This window comes from Mesoplodon mirus, assembly GCF_964341445.2.
Source record: "Mesoplodon mirus genome assembly, chromosome: 12".
NCBI classification, from domain to species: Eukaryota; Metazoa; Chordata; class Mammalia; order Artiodactyla; family Ziphiidae; genus Mesoplodon; species Mesoplodon mirus.
Genome location: NC_138988.1, coordinates 26,035,063 through 26,060,561, shown reverse-complemented (window position 1 = coordinate 26,060,561; position 25,499 = coordinate 26,035,063). Strand labels below are relative to the sequence as shown.

The 25,499-nt window shown below is 42.6% G+C and overlaps 1 protein-coding gene across 7 annotated transcripts in view; it reads left to right on the top strand.

Annotated features, from left to right (window-relative positions):
* The window catches only part of ATXN7 (ataxin 7), a 132,824-nt gene that overhangs the window by 79,180 nt on the left and 28,145 nt on the right, over positions 1–25,499 (top strand). For all 7 annotated transcript variants that reach the window (XM_082639429.1, XM_082639430.1, XM_082639431.1 and 4 more), the window contains one exon: positions 2,390–2,494. In XM_082639429.1, coding sequence (XP_082495555.1) covers positions 2,390–2,494 — 105 coding nt within the window. The remainder of the gene's footprint in view (positions 1–2,389; positions 2,495–25,499) is intronic.

Here is a 25,499-nt window from a genome sequence, read left to right as displayed (position 1 = left end):
TCAAAGGAATCAGAACAAAAAAGAACAGTTTTCTACATAAACATCATTGTGGCCAGTTAAATTCTTATTATTTGAAAGGATTGATACAGTTTTTAATTTTTTACAATTGGCTTATTTATAAAGGGGTGGGAAGCTAGTCCCCAGCAGTATCTGGTATCTGGCAAAGTGACATATTTTAAACAGCATCGCTTGAAATAGAGTGCTGTGAGAAATCACACAAACCAGGCACATTGCCGAGGCCTAAGTCTAAACTGAGACCACTTAATTTAATACTTTAACTACTGTTTAATTAATAAAACTGATCAAGTTGATTTCATTAATGAAACTGTTGATTTGATATTTATAGGCATTTCATACTTTTCAGCTGTAAGTTATGAATGTTTTGCCATTTCTGTAATTCATACTTAATTGTACTGTATCAGAGTGATTTAGCATAGGAATATATGGAACTTAAGGTAAACTACTTTAAATTTTTATTTTTAAAACTGAAATGTTGGGACTTTCCTGACGGTCTGGTGGTTAAGACTCTGTGCTTCCAATGCAGAGGGTGCGGGTTCAATCCCTGATTGGGGAACTAAGATCCTACGTGCCACAGGGCATGGCCAAAAAAAGAAAAAGAAAAAAGGAAATGTCATGTCAAACTGTAGCCATTGAAAATGGCTTATTACATGTTGATCATTGAATGGATATAACCTTTCCCCTTCTCCCACATGTACTATTTTTAACTCAATGTGGGCATGCTTTCAAGGAAAATAGCACATTGTTTGGCTCTTATTTTTCATGAAATTGTTACGCTTAGTCACAGAATCAGCAGTCTGTTAGAACCTTCTTCTGTTGTCTTATCAGTTTATGCCGTCAAAGGTGTTCAGCCCTGACATTCAACTTGTTGGAGTTGGAATCTGGAAGGAATTTCTAGAAATCATATTCCTTCGGTCTTCAAGGGACCAAATTCAAGCCATTGTTGTGAGTCAGAATCAACTCTCAGCTCTTGACTTAGACAAAGTAGTTCACCTTTCTGTGAATCAGTTTCCTCCTCTCTAGAGCAGGGTGATAATGGTATCTACCCAAGTAGTTGTGAGGATCACATGAGATCATAGCACGTAGAGCCTGCTCAGTGCAGCCCAGACTCGTGTTGGTCCCTGGTATAGTTCAGATGCACAGCTAGCTATCTGTGCGGTTCAGTGTAATAGAAACTGTTGAAGAAAATCTGACCTATAGCTGTGTGTAGATATTATTAGATCAGTAACTTGACATTTTAGAGATTATCATCACTTTACATCACCTCGGGGCATTTTCTGTTTCCTTTAAAACCACCAAGCCCACCCAAGCTGGAGAAAGTGTGAAATTAAATCTTACAGAAAAGAAAGCAGATGCTAATCAGCGTTTTGGATCTTTTTTCCCCCTTTAAACTTGGTATTTGGTCTACTAAAATATTTGCCTAATTGAAATGTGTTAATTATCCATTCATTGCAGATGTTCTAAATAGTGCTTATAGTGTAAAATGCCAACTCTGAAATATTTAAAAGATTTAGATTCTGGATTTGAGCTGTTAGCTCTGTTCCCTAGATTGTGACTAATAATTAATTGTCCACAGTTAGGACTTTTTAGTTAACCATATATTACCAGGTATCAAGTTACTGTACTTTGTTTTCATGTATATGCAAATAGTCTAGTTTTACATTTGTATTTTAATTAACTTCTTAGTATAAAAAAATCCAACTTGTATCTTGCCCTATTCTGGTAACTGAACTGAGATGAATGTATGAAATGTTGTGCTTGTACTGAGGTTCTTTCTGTCCAGTGGCATCAGTGTGTAAGCAAAGGACTAGAGGTTAGTTGTGACCTGAAGAAAAAAAAGTATGAAAATAATTTTCTTTGTATTACATGCTGACAAAACCAGCAGTTTTACTCTTCAGTGAAACCTCTGCTTCCTTTCTTAATGGTTCCATAGAACTCAGAGACCAGATGGCTGGAATAGAATGCATAGTTAACCAAACAAAACCATTAGATGGCACAGCTTTGTGAATTGCTAGGCATTTTATGTGGTTGCAGATTCTTCCTCATAACCCTTGGTAGAGTTCATCTAAAGTTGCTTTATTGTGTGAATGTATTCATTGTTCACATTTTAAAAGATTTGTCTGGTTTACCTCATACTAATGATTTCTCGTGCACTTTATTTTAACCCTTTATAACGGTGTTTCTGTAAGCCTGATTTGATTTCTCTGTTTTAATAGTCATGGTGTGTCACATCAGTTACTTTTAAACTGGAACGACTTTTATCCTGTGTACTTTATCATAAGGCAGCTCCTTTAGAAAGTGTTGCCACCCCAGATGGTTTCATATTAACAGGAACCACATGAGTGAGTGATGCTCTCTTTCTTTATTGCAGACATGCCAATATTTGGTCTCTGTCCAGCCCACGATGATTTCTACTTGGTGGTGTGTAACGACTGTAATCAGGTTGTCAAACCGCAGGCATTTCAATCACATTATGGTAAGTGCTTAACCATTTAAAAATCATTATTAGAGGGTAAAAGGTAGAGCAGTATTAAACTGAAGACCAGTGACAGCATGGGTAGGCTATAATACCCCTCCCCCTGTCAGGAAGTAGGTTTTCTAATTCATTGAATGGGTTAATGCCTATCAGATGTTGGGTATTTTCTGAATTTTCTTGAAAGGGATGTGCATCTTCTGATTTTTATTAAAATTAGACAGGGAAAAATGTATTTTATAAAATCTTTGTTGAAATATTGCATCAGTGTAGTAAAAGGTTTGTTTCCTTCTAGATCCCACGGTTGTGAATTTAGTGGTTGGTAAAATTATATGTACACACACAGTGTATAGAGACATGGCTTTTTTAAAGGAAATGTGACTTTGAAAGGTCCAAGTTCAGTAGTTCTAAATGTATCTTGATGTTGTGATTTGTGAATGTGATGAAGCTATGCTATCTTGCCCCATCAAAATGCGCATGCACTTAGAATGAAGCATTGTGACTTCAGGAGTTCCATGAACCTCTGAGCTGTCCCTGTCTTTTAGGCTCCAAGCCTGTTGTTATCTGATGTCAATCATGTGAGAATCCAAATAAGCTTGTTTTTCCCGTGTCATAATGCTGCCTAAAGTGTTTTTTAAAAATTCCAATCATAAAACCTAATTTTATATCCAGTTAGATTCAGTAACAACTAGAAAGTATTTGAGTGCTCACCTTGTTTCAGGCATTGGGGACGTGGTATCATTCCTACCTCCATGGAGTTTAAAATCTAGCTGGAGAGAAAGGCAAAACTAACTAGACACATTTTTTTTTTTTTTTTTTTTTTTTTTTTTTGCGGTATGCGGGCCTCTCACTGTTGTGGCCTCTCCCGTTGCGGAGCACAGGCTCCGGACGCGCAGGCCCAGCGGCCATGGCTCACGGGCCCAGCCGCTCCGCGGCATATGGGATCCTCCCAGACCGGGGCACGAACCCGCATCCCCTGCATCGGCAGGCGGACTCTCAACCACTGCGCCACCAGGGAGGCCCATTTTTTTTTTTTTTTTTTTTTTTTTTTTTTCTTTTTGCGGTATGCGGGCCTCCCACTGCTGTGGCCTCTCCCGTTGCGGAGCACAGGCTCCGGACGCGCAGGCCCAGCGGCCATGGCTCACGGGCCCAGCCGCTCCGCGGCATATGGGATCCTCCCAGACCGGGGCACGAACCCGTATCCCCTGCATCGGCAGGCGGACTCTCAACCACTGCGCCACCAGGGAGGCCCTAGACACATTTTTTTAAATGACTGCAAGTTGTTTTGTCATTGTCCTCACGACTACAAATGCCAGCTTGAGACAGGGAGAACAACAGGGTCTTTCTGTAATAGCGTGTTCAAGCAAAGCCTCTAAGGAGATGACCCTGGTGACCCGAGCCCTAAGTGATGAGAGGGAGCCACCCATGCGGCGATCTGGAATAAAAGCATTTGATACAGAGGGGAGAGCCGGTGCCCAGACTTGAAGAAGGCTAGTGAAGTTGGTGAGGGAAGTAGAGACTTGGGAAGTCAGACCTTTTGAACCAGGACCCTGTTCATGTACAGGCTTGTAGGCCAGAGGAAGAAGCCGCTTGGGGCCATTGGAAAGTTTACGTAAGGGAGTAACACAGGACCATCTCACTGGTTGACTTGCTGAGTGTAGGTTGTGGGAGAAGGGTAGAAGCAGGGAGAATGGTTCAGAGGTGAAGGTGATAATAGACTAAGGCTAAGTTGGGGGGTAGAGCTGGGGACACAGCCTAGCTAGCTTTGAACCTGCAGGGCTTTCTGTCGGGCTGGATGCAGTTGTTTTAAGAGTCGCACTGTCATAATCAACATCCCACCTCTTCCCCCAAGGAATCTTTTTTGTAATCATAAAAAGTTCTTTGAGTTTGTGGTTCTCAGTGAGGCCTGGGAGTAGGCACCAGAGTGAGTTGACTAAGATATTGTCTCCTTGCTTAAGACTCTAAGTGGCTAGTATCGGAAAAGGCAGTTAGTCAGTTGCCAAGTATTTTGGAGTTAAGGATTCTGAAACCAGACTAGACTGGATTTAAATCTAAACTTGCAAAAACCATAGGTTAGTTCTTTGTCTTGAGCAAGTTTTCCAACCTTGGCTTCCTTTGTTATAATGTGGGGACAGTAATAGCAGCCTCACTGGTTTCCAGAGAGGATGAAATGAAACAGCATGGTGAAGCCCCTCATGCAGTGCCTGGCAGTTGATAGGTATGAGAGAGAAAAAAGGGTACAGCCGTAGCTACAGGAAGATGTGGCGAAAGTCGTAAAACAGTCCGAGTTCTTAAGAATAAGGAGGAGCACAGATTGCTTCTCGCACAGTAACTCAGAGCAGGCTTCCTAAAGGAAACAGCCTTCACGTTAGGCTATTCGGAAGAGCAGAGTGGATTGTTTTTCCCATGTGCAAATTTTTTCCCGTCAATTTTTAGGTGTGTAATACATGTCCATTGTGGGAGACGCAGAAAGTACTTTAAAACAAAATCAGCTATAATACCCTAAAATTGGAAGTGTCTTGATGGGGGTGGACAGGGCTGCCACATACAGCTGCGCAGCTTGCGCACTCAACAGCCGTGTTTGGCGGCTCCAGGTTGGCAGCAGGGATGATGGGAGCAAGTGCAGAGGCAGGAAATTCCAGGCTGTCTGGAATGTACTCCACGGAGTCTCCATTGGCCGGAGCTGGTGTACCCACGTGTGGAAAAGCTGTGTGCAAAGGCAGGCTGGGGCTGCTCAGAGAGACTCAGTGCCATCAGACACCCCTGGCCTTGATATGTCGGTGGGGACCTGTTGCAGGTTTTTTAGCACCTGAGTGATGTGACTTAGTGATGCTCTAGAGAATGGGCAAAGTGGATTAGAAAGGAGTGGGAAAACAGCTGCTGTTTGTACCAAGGCCCACTTAAAGGTGTTACCTCTTCCAGGACTGCCTGAGGCAGAAGGGGGCCCTCTTGGTCCCCTCTTCCAGAAGCACTTCACTCAGTTACATACAGCACGTTTCATAGAGATGATTTTCTTTCTCTTCCTCTGTCTCTCTCATAGAATGTCTGTGTATTGGGGGCGGGGTGTGGGTGAGGGGAGGGAGTGTGTTAAAATCATATTTCTGCTCTTTTTATCTACCCATATGTAGCATACACAGTGTCTTCTAATAAGGTGCTTGTTCAATGACAAAGCAATTTTGGTAACTTCCAAAGTAGAAGAAGGTGTGGTGTGAATGCAGGATTTATATACATAATCCAGTGCCTTTTGTCGCCAGGCAGGAAATGCAACTGATAAAGGCCCCTGGGTGGGGACTTTGGACCCTCTAGTGGCAAGGGAAATTTAAGGCTGTAAGAAAGAAGAGAGTCTGGCAAAAAGATGAGGGCCAGGTGCTGAGAGAGGGATTCAGCTGGGAAGTGTAGAAGGAGGTCCCTCTTTGGGAGCAGCAGCCAAGGAGAAGGCTGATGGAAAAAACAGGAGGTTGGGAGATGGATAGTTGTGTGGGCTTGGGGGCAACTCCTCGCAGTGGAGGAAGGCACCATGTGATGGCTCTCGGCTGGTTTGGGAGTAACATCTTACTCACGTGGAAAGGAGAGGCAGTCAGGGGACCAGGACCAAGAACCATTCCCAATGTTGCCAGTGTCTCTTCTGTCTTTGGGGTGAGGGGCTGTAACAGGAAGAAATATTTGGAACCCGTTCTTCTTTGTTGTCATTCCAGAAGGCTTATCACTGCATGTTTGTTTTCCAGAGTTAACACCAAAAGACCAAAAATGTTTTTGAAATTCAAGAAATTTCTACAATCTGTTTATTACTATATTAGGAAGAACTCATACCTGCCAAAGGAGAGATTCTACTGTCTTATCTTTTTTTTTTTTTTTTTTTTTTTTGCGGTACGTGGGCCTCTCACTGTTGTGGCCTCTCCCGTTGCGGAGCACAGGCTCTGGACGCACAGGCTCAGCGGCCATGGCTCACGGGCCCAGCCGCTCCGCGGCATGCGGGATCCTCCTGGACCGGGGCACAAACCCGCGTCCCCTGCAACGGCAGGCGGACTCTCAACCACTGCGCCACCAGGGAAGCCCTGTCTTATCTTTTGATGAAATTGGTGAAAATATGTGGGTGGGCAGTCTTCTGTGAATTCATGTATTGCTGATATTCATCTGTGACTTTTATAAACAAATGAGCAGTTGCTACAAAATTCAGCAGGCGGTTCCTTTAAAACCACTGCTGCCTGGCAGTGACAGGGAGGGAGCTGCAATGGCAGCAAGGCTTATAACTCAGTTCACGTTGGTGGTAATGTTATTCTGAATTGGTGAGGAGGTTATTACCCAGAGTAGCGAGAGACCTACAGACATACCTCACTTTTTGTGCTTTTTTGATTTATTGTTCTTCGCAGATAGTGCATCTTTTACAAATTGAAAGTTGGGGGCAACCCTGCATCAAGCACATTTGTTGGTGCCATTTTTCCAGTAGCATTTGCTGGCTTCATGTCTCTGGGTCACATTTTGGGAATTCTTGAAACATTTCATACTTTTTCTTTGTTACCATGTTTGTTATCATGATCTTTGATCAGTGATTATTGTTGAGAGTACAACTTGCTAAAGGCTCAGATGATGGTTAGCATTTTTTAGAAATAAAGGTTTTTTTAAAAATAAAGTACGTTTAAATTAAGGTATGTACATTCTTTTAAGTCATAATGCTATTGTACACTTAATAGGTTACGGTATAGTGTAAACATAAGTAAGTATTGGGAAACTAAAGAATTCGTGTGACCTGCTTTATTGCGATATTCACTTTATTGCGGTGGTCTGGTACCACACCTGCAGTGTAATATCTGTGGAGTGTGCCGGTACTTTTTTGCTAGCCGAGCTGCCTCTTTGGGAGTTAACTGTTAACCAGGATTTCTATTGGAGCAGTGATGGTGAGTGATTGTAGTGTCATTTTGGCATTTCTAGTTTCATAGTCTGACTGTTCTTGTAGTATAGATGGCTTTCTTTCTTGGAAACTGCATACTAATACCATGCTTTGTTTTAATGTTTTGAAATAGTCCAGGCTGCCTCATATTTCTCTTCAGTTACTCAGTATTTTTAGGAGTCAGATGTTTCTTACTGCTAATTTTCAGATTTAAAAATATAATTGAATCAGTGGATCCCCAACCTACTGTGCCTCCAAATCAAAGGGGAGCTTCCTAAGTGGCCCCTTCTACAGCCCACTGCAGACTAGCTGGCTGGGAGTCGCCAGGGATAGCACCCAGGAATCTGCATTCCACACAGCTCCCTAGGCTGATTCTGGCCCACAAGCTGGCCAGGATGCATTATGCTCACAGCAGATCCCCTCACTCGGTAGGGGCTGCTGCTTTGTATTCCTGTGCTTGGCATAGTGACTGGCGCATATCGGTGCTCCGAGATTTCTTGAGTCTAGCAAGGATGGCATGAAAGGAGGGCCCTGCTTTTTTTAACTGATTTTTAACTTTCTGTATTACGTGCTAGAAGTCTCACAGTACTTGCCTCTAAAACTTTACGTATGAAAGAGGGCTGAGATGGTGACATTCCCTATGGCCAGAAGCAGCTTTCTTTTGAGGTTGTGAACCAAGTTGGGAATCTGAGTGGATCACTTAGTAATAAGTGTGTTGGTCCTAAACTGGCTACTGAATAGCGTAAACTTTGTATTCCTGTTTACATGCATTTACTCTGGATCCGAACAGGTAGGATCAGCTGATGACTTGCGGGGGGCCTCTGGGGTTCTGTGTTGGAAAAGCTTCGCAGGTGATTCTGAGAAGCTGTGCGCTTGCACTGCTCTGAGCTCTGCCACTTCTTTTTGAACTTGCTTGTGAAGACTACCGTAATTTCTCTCTTAGGCAGACATGGGCTGATCTTACCTAGGTGAAATAAATGAGTGATGTTAATTCAGCTCAGACAGGTGCTACGTTTAGCATCTCTATAATTAATTGAAACCTGCTCGAATGTCAGCTGTTGAAGTATTTTGCCTCTGATGAGTTAGGCTGACCCACTTTTTCACCTTGTGGCTCAGCCCTGAGTCCCTGAGCACATGTGCCTCTGCTACCTTTTCCCAATTTCGATCCACCGAGTTCCATCTTTATGATTTGCTTATTTAATGCCACTTAATATTTTTTCTTTAAATCAAACCACTTCTATTTAAATAAATCTTTCACAAAGAAAACCTTACTAGAATCATCAACGGGAAAACTACTCTTCTTTGCCATAGATGGTAAGTGTGAAAATAAACACAGTGAGAAGATTAAATCCTTTGTTGCTGCTCTTGCCAATGCCAGCACTGAGCCTTTGAAGCCTGCTCTCTTAGTTAAAGGCGAGACTAGCACGTTTTAGGCAAGTGTCATCCACACAGTAGCGTGATGTTACCAGAAGACTTGAAAGAGATTTGGAAAGGGAGTAAGTTTTCACTTGAGATTTAATGTTATTAATGTTGAAGAGTGATACCTACTCCATGTTTGGGGAAACACCAGCTCAAGCTGTTGGATTTGGTTTCCTCTGATGTTCAGGGAGCTGTCTCCTGGGGCCAACCCTAGCCTAGGAAATACCTTACCGAGCGAGCAATATTCTCAGATCTCATGTTGATCTGCAAAAGGATCACAGTTAAATACCCTTTGCCATTTATCCATCAATATCACGTGTTGCGTGCCGTCCCATTGCTGTTAAGTGGGTTGGGAGTCTGGGCTCGGTGTAAAACATCTGCCCCTCTCTCAGACCTCGCTTCACAGATGGGGATGTCATAAATATGGCTTTTTCATAACTTTGTGAAGGTACCTTTAGCAGAAACACCTCTGCAATCTGAGAGCTTTCTCTGCTTGCATATACTACAAATCCTGTAAAATTAACAGCCACGTGAATTGCTTGGACTTAATGTTCCTTAAAGTGCACTGAGGTGGTTTGGATTCTTTTAGGTGCCAGGGTAAATTATATTTTTCTAAAATGTCATTTTCAGCAGAAGACGCGTAAACAGAAATTACTCATACTTTTTTGAGCTAATTAATTGGTTTCAAAGACTGTCAGTGTAAGAGCAAAATGAATCTTACTCTATGAGATCCCGTGGGCTGTTTCTGGTAAAAATGCCGATCCCATTGTTGACAACAATTTCACATGAATGAATTGTTTTATTTGGCTATTAAGTAACTTTGATTTTGGATAAAGAAAAAAATGTTTCTTTTTTCTCTCCAGTTGTTAGCTAAATTTGGCCTCTACATTCTTATAATCTGGGTCTTATTCTACTTTGAAACTTTCAGTGATACTTAATCTTTTTAGGATTGGCATTCATTTAAAAGCCCACAGGCTAATGATAATTTGTACTTGATTCACAGAGTGTTTTTGCACGTATTATCTTGTTTCTTGTTCTTAGCAACCCACTGAATGGATGGTTTTATTCCCAGTTTACGGATCAAACTCCTAAATTAAATTTCATTCACACAGATAAAATGTCCAAGGCTGGGTTTTCTGTCTCCTTACATCTGTTTCTTTTGCATATAATAAGGATGTATAGAGTTAAAAGAAAATCCAGAGTAGATGTAATGAATTCCACATGTCACAAAACTGTCATTAATGACAGATGTTCTAGTTCAGGTAGAATTTTAAGTTTGCTTAGAGTGGCTGGGTCAGCATTGTAAACCCCATTACCTCAGAGAGGACATTTAGTAATTTGAAGACGTAATGGTAGTAGGTAGATACTCGATTTAGCGTAGTCACTGGATTTCTCTTCAGCCTGTTCTACTTTATTTAACCCTAAATCATAGTAGTTATCCAAAGCCAAGCTACTCCTCTTTTTGTTACAGCCTCATAACGTTTTTCAGCTTCTTGAGAGAATTGGTTGGCATATTTCTGCAGTCAGTATAAAGATTGAAATTTGTTGCAGAGCCAAAAATACTTCACTCTTTTACTTCAAAGACACACGCCAGACCTTTCTCCAGCAGTCGGAGGCTGAGCCAGGGAAGGGAGCAAACCAGAGCAGGCACATCAAAACGTGAGCAATGTCAGGGTAGACATTAGTTTAATTCTCGAAGGAAATTCCAAGTTAACTATTTGATCTAAGCTTCTTGTCACTGAACAGCATGATGTGAAATTAATGCAGTGAATTCAGTTCTTCTTTACCACAAGCCAAATAGTGCTAATTAAAATTTTCAAATAACTTCAGTAGCATCAGGTAAAGGATCACTTTGTCCCTAACCAATGTAATTTTATCTTTTTTTCTTAGTAATACAATAAGCAGGTACATTTAAAATGGTGTTACTTATGCCATTTGTAGGAGCAACACTTTAATTGCTAGTTATAAAATGTATTGATTTTCCTTTATACTGAAATCTGTGCCTTTATTAATGTCTGTGCCTTTGGGGTTTTTAAAAAATCATGAACTGGAAATGAATAATATCATTCACATTTAACAAGTATTTATTGAGTACCTCCTGTCTAGGCATTGCTCTCCACTGAACTAGGAAAGCAGTGGCTTTGATTTCATGCAGCTTAGGGAGGGTAGAGCGAGAAAGATGAAATCAAGTAAAATAAGATGATTTCAGGTAGTAATAAAGGCTTGGGATAGTGTGAGACAATAACTGGGGCAAGGCACTTCTGGTAAGGCTAGTCAAAGAAAGCCGCTCTGAGGAGTTGATGTGTAAGGTCAGTGATGAAAAAGAGCTAGCCATTTGAAGATCTGGAGGAGCAGTGTTCCACAAAGAGAAAATAGCAGGTGCAAAGATCCTGTGGGAGGGAATGAGCTTGGCAGAGAGGCCAGTGAGGAGGTAGAAAAACCGTGTGCAAGGAGGAGAGGGGTCCAGGTTGAGGTTGGAGAAAGGGGTGCTGGCACCAGATGGAAGGAATCAGGCTTGGCTGATGCAGGCCATGCAGAGTCACTGGAGGATTTTGAGCAAGGAAATGTCTTGATCTGATTCATGGTTGCTCTGAGGAACATAGAGGGCAAGAGCGGAAGCAGGGAGACGTTTAGTGGGCTGTGTTGCACTAGTCCAGGTGAGGGTGGGATTTGGAGAGAAAGCTTAAGTGAAGATGGTAGCAGCAGAGGCAGAGAGATGCGGATAGAATAGGAATCAGCACAGAAGTAGAAGGCCGGCAGGGGTGGCTGATGGACTGGGATTGAGTGATACGGGAAAAGAAGGAATGAGAAATGGCTCTTGGGGCTTTGGCCTCAGCAGCTGGATGGATTTACTTAGCTTGTAGATCATGGGGTTGTTCTTTCAATTTGTATATGGGCCTTTGTTTGTTTGTTTTGTTTTAATGAGGTGTACTGACCTGAATGAAAAGCCTTTGATGTATTATATTCACTCAGTCTTTAGACATTTTCTAGAGATTGTGGGGATAGAAAATAGTTATTGCAGTGATGCCAAACTTTGGGGTCATTTATTCTTTTGGGTTTTTGTTGTTTTTGTCTTTTTTTTTTTTTTTTTTTTTTTTAGTGGAACAGTAATTTAGTGATGTAAGCCAGGAAACAAAGGGATGCTCTCATTTGGGTAATAGAAACTTATTGATTAAAAAGGAAAGGGGGCTTCCCTGGTGGCGCAGCGGTTGAGAGTCCGCCTGCCGATGCAGGGGACACGGGTTCGTGCCCCTGTCCGGGAAGATCCCACATGTCGCGGACTGGCTAGGCCCGTGAGCGACGGCCGCTGAGCCTGCACGTCCAGAACCTGTGCTCCGCAACAGGAGAGGCCACAACAGTGAGAGGCCTGTGTACAGCAAAAAAAAAAAAAAAAAAAAGGAAAAACACATGTATTTGATTTTTTCATTATTAACATAGTAATGCACATTGTGAAAGAAAAACAGTAACCATCAGCAAGAGGATAAATATGCAGTCAGAATAAGTAAATCTCCATCTTACTTTTCAGGGGTACAGGTTGACATAAACCCTTGGAATGTTTCTAGACCCTGGACAAAGGAATATTTGGCTGTGTATTTCTTGTTCTCTCACACACATGGAAAATTAGGCTTTTTATAAGTTCACTTTTTTAAACTTAGTGATCTAGCTTATTTTTCCATGTTAATTCACATTACTTCCTTCTTTTAAAGATTGCCTGTTATTCCACTTTCTTAATGTACTTAATTTAACCTGTCCCCTATTGGTGGACATATAAATTGTTAGTGCTGCATTATCACGTGCAGCACTTTAAACAACCCTTTTTTTTTTTTTTTTTTGCTGTACGTGGGCCTCTCACTGTTTTGGCCTTTCCCGTTGCAGAGCACAGGCTCCGGACGCGCAGGCTCAGCGGCCATGGCTCACGGGCCTAGCTGCTCCGCGGCATGTGGGATCTTCCCGGACCGGGATACGAACCCATGTCCCCTGCATCAGCAGGCAGACCCCCAACCACTGCGCCACCAGGGAAGCCCTAAACCCATTCTTCTTTGGGAATGTCTGTCAGTATGTCAGTGTATTGATTTTCGACCTGGAGGCTGGTCAGAGCTGCCCTCCAGGTTAGTGCTACTGTGATTGAATGAACTACTTCAACAGTTCTGATTTGTGTCACCAGAATGAGGCAGTGAAAATGTGAGTTTCCAGCAGCATCAATCAATAAAAATTGTTAATGTTCGCCAGTGCTACTCTTGACTTGTCTGCTACATATAGAAATTATTAGGATGGATGTGCTTCAGATTTTAAAGGGGACATTTCAGGATATAAATCCATATTTTAGTTGTATTTGCTGAAAGATGTTTTTCCTGACAATCATTTCACAAGGCTAATTTGTGGGTTGACTAGTTAAGATACACATACACCTGCTGTGTCAACCCCGTTAAGCTGTGGTCTTATATCTGACCAGAAGAGGGAGTTTTTATCGCTTGGATATGCAGTAGCACCTACTTAGTACCTGGCTGGGGTAGTTCCTCCCACGCACATGCTAGTTCAAGCCCCTAAAACTGGTTTGGGGGAGGGGGCAATGGCTAAATATATCTGTTTCCTTCCTCATTCCTTATTGTGTGTATAGAAATTCCAGTCTTTAGGTTTACTTCTCTATTCTGTTTTTAAGACAACAGTTCTCAATTTGAACGTCAAAGCAATTGTATACCTTTTCCTCTTGTGTGTTTAAAAGTTAATAAAAAGAGAAATGGAGGAAGGTAATTATCTCAATTTAAAATCCAAGCCATCAGCCCCTAATCACACATGATATAGTTCTTGATTTGTAGTCTCCTAGGGTGAAAAACTCCAGTATGAAATTTGTTTCATTACTTCTTAATGCTTGATATTTTAAAAGGATTGCTGAAATTCCTACTATAGAAGATTTGTAGTGAGCTTTAGAAAATTAAGGTGTTGTTTCACAAGAGTGGCTAATAGTCCTTTTTCTATGTTATTTTCTATGTTATTTTCTATGTTTCTGTGTTCAGTTGTGTTACTAGACTCTCAGTCTGTGTAGCCAAACAAATGAAATGGGTTCCACAGTCAGGATAAAGTGCTTTGATGTAATACCCGAATTTCATACTGTTTAAATTTTTCTTCCACTTTCTTCACAGTGCATTTTTTGTAACAAAAACTCAAGTGAGTTTCTTAGTGGATTTTTAGATTGATATGTGAATATATGAGATGCATATATCCGTCATATATACTTACATAGATACACAAATGTAGTAATCTCAAACATGCTATTTTCAGTTTAGCCTACTTCTTTCTTGTTTTCTTTTTTTTAATGTCTTTATTTATTTGTTTTCTTATTAGTCACCCATCCTTGTTGTTTCTTTGGCTCTGACTCCCCACCTTCTCCAACTTGTAACGGTCCTCTCCACTCTGTAATCCATCTATGTAACTTGGTACATTCTTAGTATGTAATGTAGTATACATCATTCTGTATTTTTTCTCATGCTCATAACTCTTTACAGACACATGTAATCCCATGTTTTATTAGCAGGGGCTACTGGTCATAGCTTTACCCCCCCAAAAAAAGGGGGGGATCCTGTTATGCATACTTCTGCTTCTTTTCCACTCAGCAGTACAACATGGAGATCATTCACATCCCAAGATAACACTAATCCCCCTTTTTTTTTTTTTTTTTTTTTTTTGCGGTACGCGGGCCTCTCACTGTTGTGGCCTCTCCCATTGTGGAGCACAGGCTCCGGACGCTCAGGCTCAGCGGCCATGGCTCACGGGCCCAGCCGCTCCGCGGCATGTGGGATCTTCCCAGACTGGGGCACGAACCCGTGTCCCCTGCATCGGCAGGCAGACTCTCAACCACTGCGCCACCAGGGAAGCCCACTAATCCCCTTTTTAAGGTGCGGCTGTGCGGTAGCTTCCTCAGCCAGACCCTCTGTCTGTGGACATTCACTTTGTCTCCTGCTTTTTGCCTCTATGAACAAAGCAGCAGTAGCCACCCTGCTACATAAGTCCTTAACTGCTGGTGGTTTTGTTTCTATGGGATAGAGTCTCAGGAAAGGATTCTGAGATCAAAAAGGGTATTTATTTGCATTGTTAATAGCTGCTACTAGGTTGTTTTCCAAAAAGGCTGTTAATACTTTGTATCTCTACTAGCGACGTATGACAGTATCATCACCAGGAGTAGGTGTTTTATTTATTTTTCTAAACTTCCATTTCTTTTTTTCTAAAGCTTCTTACAGTGTTGTACACGCATATGCACAAGTGTGATTAATTGTAATTTGACTTTGAAGTCAATTTCGCAAACAAGTGCAAACTTTCGTTTACTACCGGTGTAGCATGTGTCTTCTGAGTTTGAGTGATAGTTTGAGTAACGATACGAGGCAAAGAGATCTTTCAAAACGAGTGATGATTTTTAAAATATTCATTTAAACAACTATAGGCAGTTTTCCTGGCATTTGTGGGAGATTTCTATTCATTCTGTATGGAATTTATCTTAGGGAAGAAATCTAGTTCTGTTAGGCTGAGATTCCTCTCTGCAAAATGTGTAGTCTTCTAAAAGACAATAATTTCTGTTGAGATCAGTTGCGGGGCCAGTGAAAAACTATTGCCAGTTTTATTTCTGATCTCATTATCCTCCTTGAATTTGGTGTGATGGGTCACCTTTTAACAGTGTTCACTTTGTGTATCAAATAATGACTGGGCTGAGGTCAGACTGTGGTTCACACAAAGCCTATGTAAATGAGGCTGTGAGGTTATACTTTATTTGCCTGCCTTTGAACAATCTGAACAGCTGAAAGGGGACACACACACGAAGTGTGGCTGAGCCCTGAAGAAGTGTCCACCAAACAGATCAGACGATGCCAGCCAGAGGGAGGCTGCTGCGTGCTGTTAGCCCCCAAGGTGAATTATCCCCTTTTAAACTTCATCTCCCACCTCTCCTAATCCTGTGTGAGCACCTAATGAGCACTGGATAATAACATAGCAGCATTTCTGGGTGAAGCTAATCTGATTCTGGATAGCAGGCTTCCCGGCCCACAGCTGAATGAATTGCTTGGTATTTCCAAGTTTGAAAATACTTTCTCCCCCTTTCAAGTGCTCCTTGGCAGCAGGTGAGGAATGTTAAAGCTCCTGTAAGTGCCAATTAAGGCCAATTATAACTCGCCCGGCCTGCTGAGACAGTGAAGTGGAGTGAGTGGAGGCTTGTGCTGCTGTAAGCTGGAGAACTGGCTGCCACTGGTGACAGGAACACAGGATTTCCCAACTGCCAACAGCTTGTTTGTTGTCCTGCAGAACACCAAATGACACCCCTGCTGGCCTCTCAGGATTGGATTTAGGAAATCCCAAGATTTGTTGGGGACCTCACTAGTTTCTGTAACAGAAACCGCTGTCTTTCTCTTGGTCTTCTTTTATTTTGAATGATGTCCACCATCCAGTTTCTCCTTCTTTCTAATCGTAATAGCTGACATTTATCGAGCATTTAAGATGTGCTGGGCACTGCATTACATGTGTCACCTCCTTTACTCCTCACCAAGGCCCTGTTAGAGGAGGCGGTATTATTGCTTCTCAGGGGAGGGCACAGACCCTGAGGGACAGAAGTCTCTTGCCCAAGCCTACACAACTAAAAGTGCTGAGGCCGTGGCCAAACCCAAGCCCTCGCGGCCCCTCCTAGCTGCTGCCGGTTTGCTTGTTTGCTGGGAGCGGGCTAATTCACAGAAGAATTTGTGTCAGTTCAGGACTCCCTTTGTGCAACCAGAGTAAAATTGATGAGTACACACCATCCACACCACAGCCAATACCTATAATTTTTGGTCTGTAAGGCATGGATGTTATTCTATTAAAATGGTATTTTAGTCTGTAGTCTTTTTTTAGTCTGTAGTCTGTTTATTTTTTCATAAGAAAAAAGAAATGTGACCACGTCCTCAGACCTAGGCACTGAAATATGAGCCATCATTGGGAGATTTAATATCAGTATAAACTTTATTTGGATAGGATATTGAGAAATGGTTTGAAGAAAATAGTAATAATGCTTTCCAAGCAGAATAGGGTGGTGTTTGGTTAAGTATTTTACTCAGGGTTTTAAGAGAGGTATGTGTTTAAAAGTTCAGTCTGAGCTTTATATGCCCAGTTGTTGTGTATTTGTTTATATTCTTATTGTACAAATTTTAATTTTTCTGGTTTGCACTATCATTCATCCCTTCTTTGACGTAGATCTTAAAAATAAATTAGGGGACTTCCCTGGTGGCGCAGTGGTTGAGAGTCCGCCTGCCGATGCAGGGGACACGGGTTCGTGTCCCAGTCCGGGAAGATCCCGCATGCTGCGGAGCGGCTGGGCCCGTGAGCCATGGCCGCTGAGCCTGCGCGTCCGGAGCCTGTGCTCCACAACGGGAGAGGCCGCAGGGGTGAGAGGCCCGCATACCGCAAAAAAATAAAATAAAATAAATTAGGATTGTTTATTGTTTATGTATGAAATTAAGTGTAGACGTATGTTTGTAGCATTTAAGAAGATTTGCTGAAGTTCATCCTGAAGTTCCTCCAGGTTACAGAAAGACGTTGTTCCCAAAATTGTCTTAGGTTGGCTGGTTCTCGTAAGGATTGTTTTCCCCACTAGCACCATCACCATCTACAAAAGGGAACATTAGAAAGGCAAGCGTTTGTGCTGGGAGACTGGCAAGGAGTCTGGTGTCCAGGCTGAGGGGTGCAGTGATGTGGAGCTGAGGCTTAGTCTGAGTCAGGTCCTCTTATCCCAGTTCAGTTCTGCCACTGATGATGTCAGGGAGACTCCTCAGCTCCCCCTTGGCGACGGCGAGGGCAGGTGGGTGCAGTGAATGATGCTAAAAAACTTTCTGCAATCAGGTAGTACGGCAATAGAATTTTTTTTCCCCCTGCTAGCTTAAGAAGCCCATCAGTGAGTTAACCTAAATGTCTTATTTTTGCTAATTAACTTTGGAAAGATTTGCTCATCCTGTGCTTCTAAGTCCTGCTGATGGCTCTTTCCTTGTGTTCTTCTGTCTTTTAAGAACCACCATAGTTGTGCATTGTTTGAACCGGAAATCTGGTGGGGGGTCGGGGGAGGGTTTCAGAAAGTCCTCTAGATCTTAATATTGCTGCTGTGGTTAGGGTCTGAATGCTTGCTGTGAAAATAAAGCAGTGTGGCTACTACTCTTTTGTTTTACAGTAAATTTAGAATTTGTGTCTGGTCTAATAGAAGCCATTTCCTATGCCTCACAACTCTTTACCACCCCTTCCAGGCCAAATCTTTTCCACACATGTAATTCATGACTTTGTGCCAAATAGTCTGTGTTGGGTGATGGTATTTTGTAGAGGAATTTACCCCCTCCTTTTGACATTTAAAAGTGTTCATTCTGAACTATCAGGCATCTGAGTCTATTTATGTGTGCAGCCTTTATTATCATAAAATTCAGATCAGTTGGCTGCTTTTTTCCATGTCTATTTGATAGTAAGATTTGGCGATTGACAAGATTGGGGAGTAGTGACGCAGTGAGTGTAATAGGGCTGAAGACAGACAAACAGCTAAACCAGGAAGGCCTGGTTTACAAAGAGCCACTTAGAGAAGTTTTTGGATTAAAAGTCTAAAAGTTCCCCAGCTTTAGTCAGTCATCCAGTGGTTGAACTCTGGACAATAAGGTGTATATTTTTTTTTGAAATTAGACTATTTTACAAACATGCACAGAAAATGGGTTAAGATTTTTCTTACTAGATTTAAGGAAAACTGTGCTTAGACTTCTGTTGTTTTAAAGTATAGATAGTGGGGAAATAGAATGTGGAGAAAGACTGCTGATATTTGTAAAAATGTATAACATTAAAACTTGTAGGTTTGTCGAGGCTTAAAGTGTAGATATATAACGAATCAAGTACATTTTCTAATATAACTGGTAATAGTTGTCATTTTAGTTACTCAGGAAAATCAGGTGTGAGTAATTTACATTCTAATTCTAGCAGGTTAAATTTATAAATTCCATCTCCCTCAGTTTTGGCCAGCTGCCTTTCAAAGAGAAGGATTAATTTACACCAGCCAGGACGCCTTGTATGACCATATTAGATGAAATTAGACTCCACCCCTTGTTTTCTGTTGATCTGCCAGGACCTTTGTAATTCAAGTGCTTTTTACAGTAGTAGCAAATGTTACATAAGACCAAACATGGAGCATATTTGGAGTTGGTGGGCAGACTCAAATCATGATGCAAGCCTGCAGTAGCAAATGTGCAATGAAGCACAACCAAATTATGTGAATGGAAGGTAACAAGAAGCCTCTTCAGAACAGCCCTTCCTCCGCACGGGGGCTGAAAGCTCCACCGGGTAAGTTTTCCGAGGCAATTTTCCGAGGCTGGGCTTGGCCCGGGGCCCAGTTCTGGATGAGCTTGCGGAAGGTGGGCTAGGTCTTTGGGAACAGGACAGAGACCCACGCAGAGCTGAGCGTGGCGAGCTGGCACAGGCCCCCTTCCTCTGGTGGCTGTCCTGCCCCGCCAGCAGGCCCGGAGCACTTCGTGGCTGAAGTGGTGGAGAGAGTGCGCTCTGCAGACCCGTGGAGCAGGGGGGTAATCGCAGCTAGAGGGATTAGCTGCTGCTGGCCGTCCACAGGAGCCATGCTGAAATGTCATTTGAGTGATCTGGCCAAAGGTCAAACGCAGGCAGGAGTTGAGTTTGCTATTAACTCCAACAAAATGCTGAGGTTTGCACCAAACGGTGCCCATATCTCAAAACAGGGAGAGCAGTGGTTACGTTGCTCTCTAAAAATGGACGAACGTTGTAACACGCTTTAACTGTTTGTTTTTTATCTCACTTGTGGTGAGTGAGGTTTCATGACAGGCAGTTCACCGTGTTTCCTGTAGAACGTGTTTGAAAGCTGTTTTGTCAGATACTTCAAATCCACAGCAAAGTTTCAAGCAGAACACTGTGTCAAGAGGAAGAACAACTTCAGAATACAAACAGTAACCCTGGGAAGTCATTCAGTAACTTAAATTGAGTGTATAAAAATTTAATTACTGACTGACTGCCAGAAAAGACTATTTTTTTCGTTTGTGTTATTAAGGTAGCCAGTACAGCCAAGCAGATTCTTCCTGGGTGGGTTGGGCGGCTGTTCTCAAAGTTACCTTAACTCTCTCATGCCTCGTCTGCAAGCAGGAAGTGAGGTGACAGTTGAGATCTTTAGTTTTCACTGGATTCACCTTTCATGCCTCCTGCAGTAATGTGCCTGACCGGATGGTTCTCATTGAGGCTGAAATTTACTACTGGTTTGCAGAACTTTAAATACAAACAGATTTTCAAACCTTTATTCAAATTGCTGTTTAATTCCCTAAAATTGATTTTTCTAAGAACTCTTATTTCTCATCTGGCAGTTCTGGTGTTGCTGTTTCTGGTTTCATTTTTGCATATCGCTTTTGGTGTTGATTAGTTGACAGCCCCATCCTGTAGGTGGGGCAGACACTGTTTTCTGTCTTCAGAAAAAATAAACACGTGCTGCAAACTCCTCGTTGGCATTGTTACGTCATGAATCACCCATTCCTTATTAACAGAGCGCTTAATGAGGAGGCTTTAAGGGCTGTGTTGTGAGTTTGGGGTTTTTGTTATTCCCAGGTTCACGGTCTTTTCACCCCTTCCCCACCTTCCCCCCAGTAAAGTGAAATATAAAGGCCACAAAACTATTGGGAAACAGCAGTAAGGATGTGGCTTACAGACGAGCGCAGCCCTCTGGAGCAGATGGTGCTGTCATTCCGTTGCACCTTGGACTTGCTGCTCCTTTTGGCCTCAGAGGACAGTGCTCCCTGAGGGGATTCCTGCACAGAAGTTTTCGTTTTAAAAAACAAACGAACAGAATAAAAACAGAGAACTCTAGTTTGAGTTCTGCCAGGTTTCTTTTATTTTTCTCTGTCTCCCTTACCCTTTGTGTGTGTGTGTTAAAACTGGATTGGAGTGGTAAAGGCATAGCTTGTTTTTCTTAATACTTTTTGCATTTTGATAATAGCCTTGTATCTTTCATTAGAGAAAAACTGGGAACCAGACCCAAGACGTGACTAGAGAGGTGCTTGCGTAAGGACTGAGGGTGTTGATGCTTGACCTGTGCAAGGTGTTCACAAATTGGAAGGCTAAACTTAAAATGATAGATAGCTAAACGTATAGGATGCTTTTTCCCCCAACAGATAAAGGATTAAAGCAAAAGTAAATGGAGACTGATGGAATTCTGGTTTTGGCTTTTGGTTTCTTCTCACATGTTGATACCTGAGGCGTGCAAACATTTCAAGTCAATGGGAGCGAATTCGGGGGAGATGCTGTGGATCGCTCAGACCATGAGATCCTCTTTGTTTCAGGCAGAGTGAGTGCTTGCTGTACTCTGCCAGTATCATTTGGGTAACAATGTGTGTCCTGAGGACAGTGGAGAGAGCTGCTTGTGACTGTTAGCAAAGTGGAAGTGTCAGCCAGCATGTCGTTCATTGCATGATATCCTGTAGCCAGAAATGGTGACGGCAACATCACAGAGGTGGCATAGTTTGGTGGCTGTGTTTTGCTCAAGGCGGTAACAGCCTTTTCCCCAAAGTTGTATTTGCTAAAAAACATCTGTGTGTGTCTGTCTGAAATCATGATGATAACTCTCAGTTCAAAGTCTGCACCTTGAACAGGAGGATAGGAAGGGCCCCCTTAAGGAAATGAACTGTTATTCAGACCACTCATTGTTCCTTAAACAAGATGTCTTGTGACAATGATTATGAAGAAATGATATTCTCCCAACTGTGAGGTGATCAGTTGTTATACCATCCAGTATCCCCTCTTTTTCTCTATCGTTCCATCTCCTTTAATAAAGTATTTGGAATTTTTCAAAGCCATTTTTTTCTAATGTTTGCACAGACCTACAAGTTGAGACAGCCGGGGAGGGCTACCTCCAGATATTCAGTAAGGTTTTCATATTTCTCACATACTTGAAAGCAAAGTTCAGAAAGAACAGTCCCCATGGGAAGAATTCCTGGCAAGAGGATTATCTGAGGTTGCCATATTTGTGGTCCTTTCTTAGCAACATTATTTACAATCCATTCACGCCTGTCCCTTCCCCCACCGGGGTTGGAGTCATTCTCCCTTGTAATCTGCCCTTTGTGATCTGTTCTCTTTCATCAGCTAGTGTGAATGGGAATGCTGCAGTGCCGCCCTGCCCAGAGACGTGGAAATGCCAAGGGACCTGGAATACTTTAGTGGGGCTTTTATTTCCGTCATAAAGCACTGACTTCAAGAGCTTGATAATTTGATTATAGACCTTGGCGAAAAGTTGTTTCAAGTGTCCCAAGTGCTGTAAATGACTCTCTCTTCGGCACTTTCCCCTCGTGTTTTAATTTAAAAACATTCTGCATTAGGGGGAGGAGAAATGCATTTGGCAGAAGTCGCAGTTGGAGACTAATTTGTTAGGGCAGCCAGTGTTGAAACCATCCTTTTCAGTTAAATCTCTCTAGTGGAAATGATGCCGAGTGCTTTGTGTAAAGACTTTTTTTTTCTTCCTCACTGTTTTCCAGTGCCATTTGTAACCCACCTAAGCATGCTCTGAGGCTGCCTCGCGGCTCTGGTTTTGGCTTTTGGTGAACTGTCCTTTGAGGCACTGGGTGTCAGAGGTCAGCTCTGGATTCCACAACTTGAGATTTGAATGTTCCAGGGACAGTCCCACAGATTTGCTTCCTTTTTAGCATCAGACTACGCTTTGCTTGCTCTGGAGTAGTCTGGTCGAGTCCCTGGGGACCCTCCAGAAATTGGATCAAAGAAAAAGCAGATATAGGATTAAAAAAGAATATGTAATGACAAGGAGTGGAGTTGGATTGTGTTTGCTGGTCAGACACGTGAAAGTGCTTTTAGAAAAGAATAAGAACGTTTACAGGGAGAAGTTGACAGTGAGAGTAGTGAGGAGACACTATTAAATGCTTTATGTCCACACATAGTCCACGGTGTGACTTTAAAAGTGTGCCAGGGGGCTTCCCTGGTGGCACAGTGGTTGAGAGTTCGCCTGCCAATGCAGGGGACACGGTTCGTGCCCTGGTCCAGGAAGATCCCACATGCAGCGGACCAGCTGGGCCCGTGAGCCATGGCCACTGAGCCTGCGCGTCTGGAGCCTGTGCTCCGCAGCGGGAGAGGCCACAGCATTGAGAGGCCCATGTATCGCAAAAAAAAAAAAAAAAAAAAGTGTGCCAAGTTTTTTTTGGTAATAGTTATTAAGAAAAAAATAGATGTGTCCACCCAAAGTGTGGTTTCACAGATACTGCTTAGGATAATGCTGAATTGGGTATGCCTGGTCAGTCACTGAATTTTATATATATTATATATATATATATCACACACACACACAAATAATATGCAGTTTTGATATATAGTCTGCCTCAGGTCCTGATCTTAGATGTTTCATAGTGGGTCATAATCCTTATGAAAGACAGATGATGCCTCATGAGTTGTGTTTGGTGGCCTGAAACTGAACTATGATGGCTACTTTGAGTTAACTGGGAGCTGGGTAATAGCACACAGCAGTTCTTTTCAACCTGGATGTCAAAGTAAACAATTTGATTAGTTTTTTGAAAGGGCTGCTTAATGAATGACCCAGCGTTTCTAAATTGAGCTTTTGGTATATGTAATTATTAATTGCTGTGCCTGGCCAAAGGAGCTCTACATGTTTACCTGTGTTTTACATTTTATAGCTATGTGTAAGCTTGATTATTAAAAATCCTTGCTTTAAATGGGAGCAGTTATAGAGAGCATTTTCTGTAACAGAGTATGCACTCTGTTTAACCTTACCTGACCAAATCTATCCAAAAGTGTGAGTTTCATTTAGAGAAAAAATTGTAAGTTTTAGGAATCATTGCTTTGATAATCTACATAAAATTGCCACCTTTGGATCCATAAACTTGATCTTCACTTTCTTCCTTTTCACCTGCAGTTCTTCCTTAGTGACTCAGTTCTGTCAGGAAAATGAGCCAACTTTTTACTTACAAAATAACTTTAGCTTGAATGAGCATCTTTTTTGGTTGGTGTGTGAACTTATTCATTTTTTAAAAATTATTTTTTTATTTTTGGCACATGGGCTTTCTCTAGTGTGGTGAGCAGGGGCTACTGTTTGTTGCGGTGCGTGGACCTCTCATTGCGGTGACTTCTCTTGTGGAGCACGGGCTCTAGGCACGCTGGCTTCAGTAATTGTGGCTCACGGGCTCTGGAGCGCAAGCTCAGTAGTTGTGGCGCACGGGCTTCGTTGCTCCGCGGCATGTGGGATCTTCCCGGACCAGGGCTCGAACCCATGTCCCCTGCATTGGCAGGCGAATTCTTAACCACTGCACCACCAGGGAAGCCCTATTCATTTTTAATGAATTCTAAACGTTGTTCTTCTGAGCTCTTGACTAAGGAGAGCTTAGTATCTTCCTGGACTGACATGTAAACTAAATCTATAAACTGAGTCTCTACCACACTGGGGAAGGTAGAGTAAGTGGTTTTGGTTTGTCCTTCACTGATTTCTGTCTGCTTGGCCTTTCTCACTTGAGTCTGTAACTGGCATTACCTGGACTAACAGGGGGCCTCTGTCTTACTCCCTATGGAGTTTCCAGTACCTGGTCCACAGTCAGCCCTGGGCTGCAGGCTTTACAACTCTGTTATTTAATCCCAACAGCCCTGCAGGGTAGGCTTGACAGATGAAGAGTCTGCCAAAGTAGATAGAGTCAGGTCTTTTCCCAGGGTCACCCAGCTAGTTAGTGACAGAACAAGGGTTTGAACCCACGTGTGTCTGACTCCAGCGTTCTTGCCCCTTCAAGTGATCTATTTTTTTTTTTTTAAGTTATTTTGGTTTTACTTTGGCTTCTATTCAAGCCGGTTAGTTAATCAAGACTGTGCCCAACAGCCTCTGCTGGGAAGGCAAGCAGGACCAGGGCGTGACTGCAGGCATGCATAATGGTGTTGGTCTGTGGGGGCCGGCCAGCCTAATCCTATAGAACAGGTATTTCTGTTATAGGTATAGAACAGGTATAACTGCTCCTCCTCATGGGTTCTTTGTAGAGCATATCCATCTGGGAACTCTCTAAGTGATTCTTTTTAGCCAAGCCAGAAAGACAGCTCTGACTGGCACTTTCTACCAAAATTCACTCTTCAAACCACCTTTAATGTTTCCCTGTGGGAAAAAAAAACAAATGCAACACTGGCTGACACCCATAGCTAATCTTTAGGATAGCAACTTCCAAAATAGGAAGATTAAATCCACAACAGCCTGGGTTTCCCTTAAACAGATTCTGGATCCCCACCCCAAATTTACCAAAACTCTGTCTTAAACTTGTATGTTCCAACTCTGCCGCCCTTTGTGCTAATAGCCTGCACTTGCGAAGCACTTGGAAAGATGACATATGCCGCAGCCCTCACGATCACCCCTCTGCCTGCCTTTGGACCGTGCATTGTGACCTGCTAAAGACACCGCTTAAGGTGGACTGTCATGTGGTCCCGCCTGGGCACTAGAGTCAGCCTGCCTGGGGTTGCATCCTGATCCAGCCTCTTCGCTAGCTGGGTGATGTTGGGCGACTGACCTGAGTCCTTTAAAGCCTTGGCTTTCTCATCTGGAAAGTGGGGATCATGGCAATATCTGCTCTGTAGGAAGATGGTTAGGACTAAATGAGGCAATCCCTATAAATTTTGTAGCATGGTGCCTGGTGGGTGGTTCCTGCCCACTAACAGTAATGGCGGCTGTTGTTG